At 55.8% G+C, this 3,447-nt stretch overlaps 1 protein-coding gene across 1 annotated transcript; it reads left to right on the top strand.

Moving 5' to 3' along the window:
• Window positions 1–586: 586 nt before the first annotated feature.
• Window positions 587–3,123, top strand: LOC113941372 (ryanodine receptor 1-like). Its single transcript, XM_027632524.1, has 6 exons — window positions 587–645; window positions 995–1,045; window positions 2,166–2,229; window positions 2,443–2,533; window positions 2,909–2,986; window positions 3,068–3,123. The coding sequence occupies exons 1-6, from the start codon at window positions 626–628 to the stop codon at window positions 3,121–3,123; spliced, it is 360 nt and encodes a 119-aa protein (XP_027488325.1). The 5' UTR covers window positions 587–625.
• Window positions 3,124–3,447: the final 324 nt, after the last annotated feature.

The raw sequence follows: 3,447 nt of genomic DNA on the forward strand, positions 1-3,447 counted from the left end.
CCCAAAGTGGATCTGGCTGGCAAAGGGGATTATGCCCATGCTTTCAAGGAGGATTTGCATAGTACATTGAGGGGAAACAGGGCCATGTATTCACCTACTGAAGGGATGAGATAAGGGGGGGGGAGCAGGTGCTGTGGCCCCAGAGGTTCTCTCTGCTTTGGGGACAGTTCTGTGTTTTCCTCTGTACATTGAATTCCCAAGAAAGAAGGAAAAAGCTACAGGAACTCCAGTCTGGAGTGGTCAGGACATGTGGAAGCAGGGGAATTTTTCTTCCCAGCTGGGATTGATAGTGGAATTTCACACTCATTTGGAGAGCATTGACTAAGACATCCCACACACACCCGCACACACCCAGACACACCCACACCCACTCAGACACAGCCAAATACACCCACACACACTCACACCCAAACAAGCAGCTCATTCCGCACTTCAGCAGGATGGCCCTGACCAAGATGAGGGACTGAAATCACCTCGAAACACACCCCAGGGACCCCAAAACACACTCAAAACACACCCAGATCACCCCAAAACACACCCTAGGGAACCCAAAACACACATGGGGGGCCCCCAAAACACACCGAAACACACCCAAACACAGCAGCTCATCCTGCACTTCAGCAGGATGGCCCTGACCGAGCAGAGGGACCCAAAAAGCACCCAGATCACCCCAAAACACACCCTGGGGACCCCAAAATACACCCCGGGGAGCCCAAATCATTGGGGGACCCCAAACCCCAAAACACACCAGAGGGACCTCAAAATACATCAGGCAGGACCCTGAAGCCCTAAATCCCACCAGGGGGACCCCGAAACCCCAAATCCCACAAAATAGCACTGAGGGGGTGGGGACACCCAAAACCTGGGTGGGGACCCCAGAATCCCCCTGAGGTGGGTGTTGGGGGTAACCCCCACCCGTGGGGCCCCTCCTGGGGGACTGGGGGGGGGGCCCCGCCCCCCCCACCCCTTGCCCCCCCCCCCCCAAATCCCACAGTCAGCTGGAGCAGAATCACCTGTACATGGCCTACGCTGGCATCATGGCCAAGGCGGGACCCCCAAAAATGGGGTCGAGGGGTTTAAAGGGGGGCTTGGGGGTTGGGGGATTCCCAGGAATTCAGGTGGGGTTATATTGGGACGGGGGGAGGGTCCCCAGAATTTAGAGGGGGGACTTGGAGATTGGGGAGGGGGTTCCCAGGGGTTTTGGGGGTCCCTGGAGGTGGGGGGTCCCCAGAGATATTTGGTGGAGGATCCAGAGACGGGGGGGTTCCCCAGAGGTGGGGGGGGAGGCGGGGATTGGGGAGGTCCCCAGGGATTGGGGGAGGTCCCCAAGGGTGGGACCATCAAAGATGAGGGGACTGAGTGTGAGGGGCAGGAACTTAGGGGGTCCCCAGGGATTGGGGGGTTTCCCTGGTTATTTTGGGCATCCCCAGGGATTTTGCCTCCCCCCCCCCCCAAAAGGCTGGTTGGGGGGAGGCTAATTTGAGGAGCCCCCCCTGTCAGAGACTGAAATGGTTAATGATTTATGCATTCCAGGAGTTTGCAGGCTTTGACTTTTGCCCTAAAAAGGCAAGAAGATACCTCAGATGGGCAGTAGCCCTAAAAAGGCAAGAAGATGCCTCAGATGGGCAGTTGGGCCCACCCCTCCCTCCAGTGCCAAACCCTAAAAAGGCAAACAACTCCTCATCCCAGGGAGGTGCAAAAGCATGCTGAGGGTATATAAACTGACTGGTGACTTTAGGATTTGGGAGTTCTCTTTCTCCCCCACCGCCTGCAAATCATGACCATCGCTCTCAAGCATCGCTGGATCCCGTGGGTGACCATCGCTCTCAAGCATCACTGGATCCAGTGGGCGGTGACTATATCCATTTCTTTTGCACTCTCAGCTTCTCTTTTCCCTTACTCTCATCCTGTTTTTTCTCTCCCCTAAGCAGTTTCTCCCCCCCCCAAAGGTTACCTCTATGTTGCATTGTTGTATGACAACACCCAAAATGCTAGCATACTTGTTGACAAAATTGTTAAAATAAACTTTGTTTTCAGACACCGATTATTTAGTGTCGTTTCACTTTAATCCACCTCAAGGGAATTATTGATAAAAACCTGAGTTACCCCCCCCCCCTTTTTCGGGGGGGGGGGTTAACCCCCCCTCTAATTTCCCCCCCCCCCCCGAGCTGCCACATGGGGGAAGGGGAGGAGGAAGAGGAGAAGGAAGAGGCCGAGGACTCATTCGAGGTGGGGGGGACTCCAAAACCCCCCATGAACCCTCTGACCCTTGTGACTCCCCTGACCCCCCCTGACTGACCTGTGCCTCCCAGGAGATGGAGAAGAAGAAGCTGCTGAACCTCCCCCTGTGACCCCCCTTTGACCCCCCTGGTCCCCAACCCCTGACACCCTCTGACCCCTCCGACCCCTCCTGACCCCTGTGACCCCCCCGTGCCCCCCCAGGAGAAGGAGATGGAGAAGCAGAAGCTGCTGTCCCAGCAGCACACGTGGGGGGCGGCCGAGATGGTGCTGCAGATGATCAGTGCCTGCAAGGGTGAGACCCCTGGGGAGAGATCCCTGAGAAACCCCCAGGAGAGACCACCCTGTGTGAGAGAGACCCCTGGGAGAGATCCCTGTGTGAGAGAGACTCCCGGGAGAGACCCCTGAAAGACCCCTGTGTGAGACCCCCCTGTGTGAGAGAGACCCCTGGGAGACCCCTGAGAGACCCCTGGGACACCTCCGGGAGAGACCCCTGTGTGAGACCCCTGAGAGATCCCTGGGAGACCCCTGAGAGTTCCCCTGGCACAAGGCCCCTCGTGTGACACACGTGACCCTCATGTGACACATGCGTGTTGTCCCCAGGTGAGCAGGGGGGCTGTGGGGTTGCTGTGACACACACATCACACACATGACACACGTGTGTCCCCAGGTGAGTGGGGGGCCACGGGAGGCTGTAACACACACATGACACACGTCACACACATGACATACGTGTGTGTCCCCCCAGGTGAGCGAGGGGGCCATGAGGGGGCTGTGACACACACACACAGGGATGTTCCAGGGGTAACTCAATCTGGGCTGTGGGCAGGTCCCTGCAGGGCCAGCAGCTTCCTCTGCACATTTGAGGTGATAAAGCTGCTCTAAACCTGCACTCCAACTACTCCACAGCAATTTATGACCTCTGAGGACAGTTCCCCACTGTTTCCACCCCAGCAGAGACCTGAACACATCCTGTGGGCACTGTGTGACCACCCCTGGCATTAACACCCTGCACGAATGAAGACTGACTGTAAATACACTTGTCTACCTGTAAACCTCCACTTTCTTTGCTACTATACAGCAATAACATTTTCTATTCATATTGCAGCTACAGACTTAATAAATAGAATTGCATATATTGTGCTTTAGAAATTAAAATGCATTACAAAGTCAGGCAATGCTAAACAATGAAAGTCTTGAACCCTCCCC

This window comes from Corapipo altera, unplaced genomic scaffold (genome assembly GCF_003945725.1).
Source record: "Corapipo altera isolate COAL_440 unplaced genomic scaffold, ASM394572v1 61330, whole genome shotgun sequence".
NCBI classification, from domain to species: Eukaryota; Metazoa; Chordata; class Aves; order Passeriformes; family Pipridae; genus Corapipo; species Corapipo altera.

Excerpts from the sequence above, each read along its gene's own strand:
- LOC113941372 (XM_027632524.1), top strand. The coding sequence starts at position 626 with ATGGCCCTGACCGAGCAGAG. Across the intron at positions 2,534-2,908 it reads GATGATCAGTGCCTGCAAGG|GTGAGTGGGGGGCCACGGGA; the intron begins GTGAGACCCCTG and ends GTGTGTCCCCAG. Across the intron at positions 2,987-3,067 it reads ATACGTGTGTGTCCCCCCAG|GTCCCTGCAGGGCCAGCAGC; the intron begins GTGAGCGAGGGG and ends GGCTGTGGGCAG.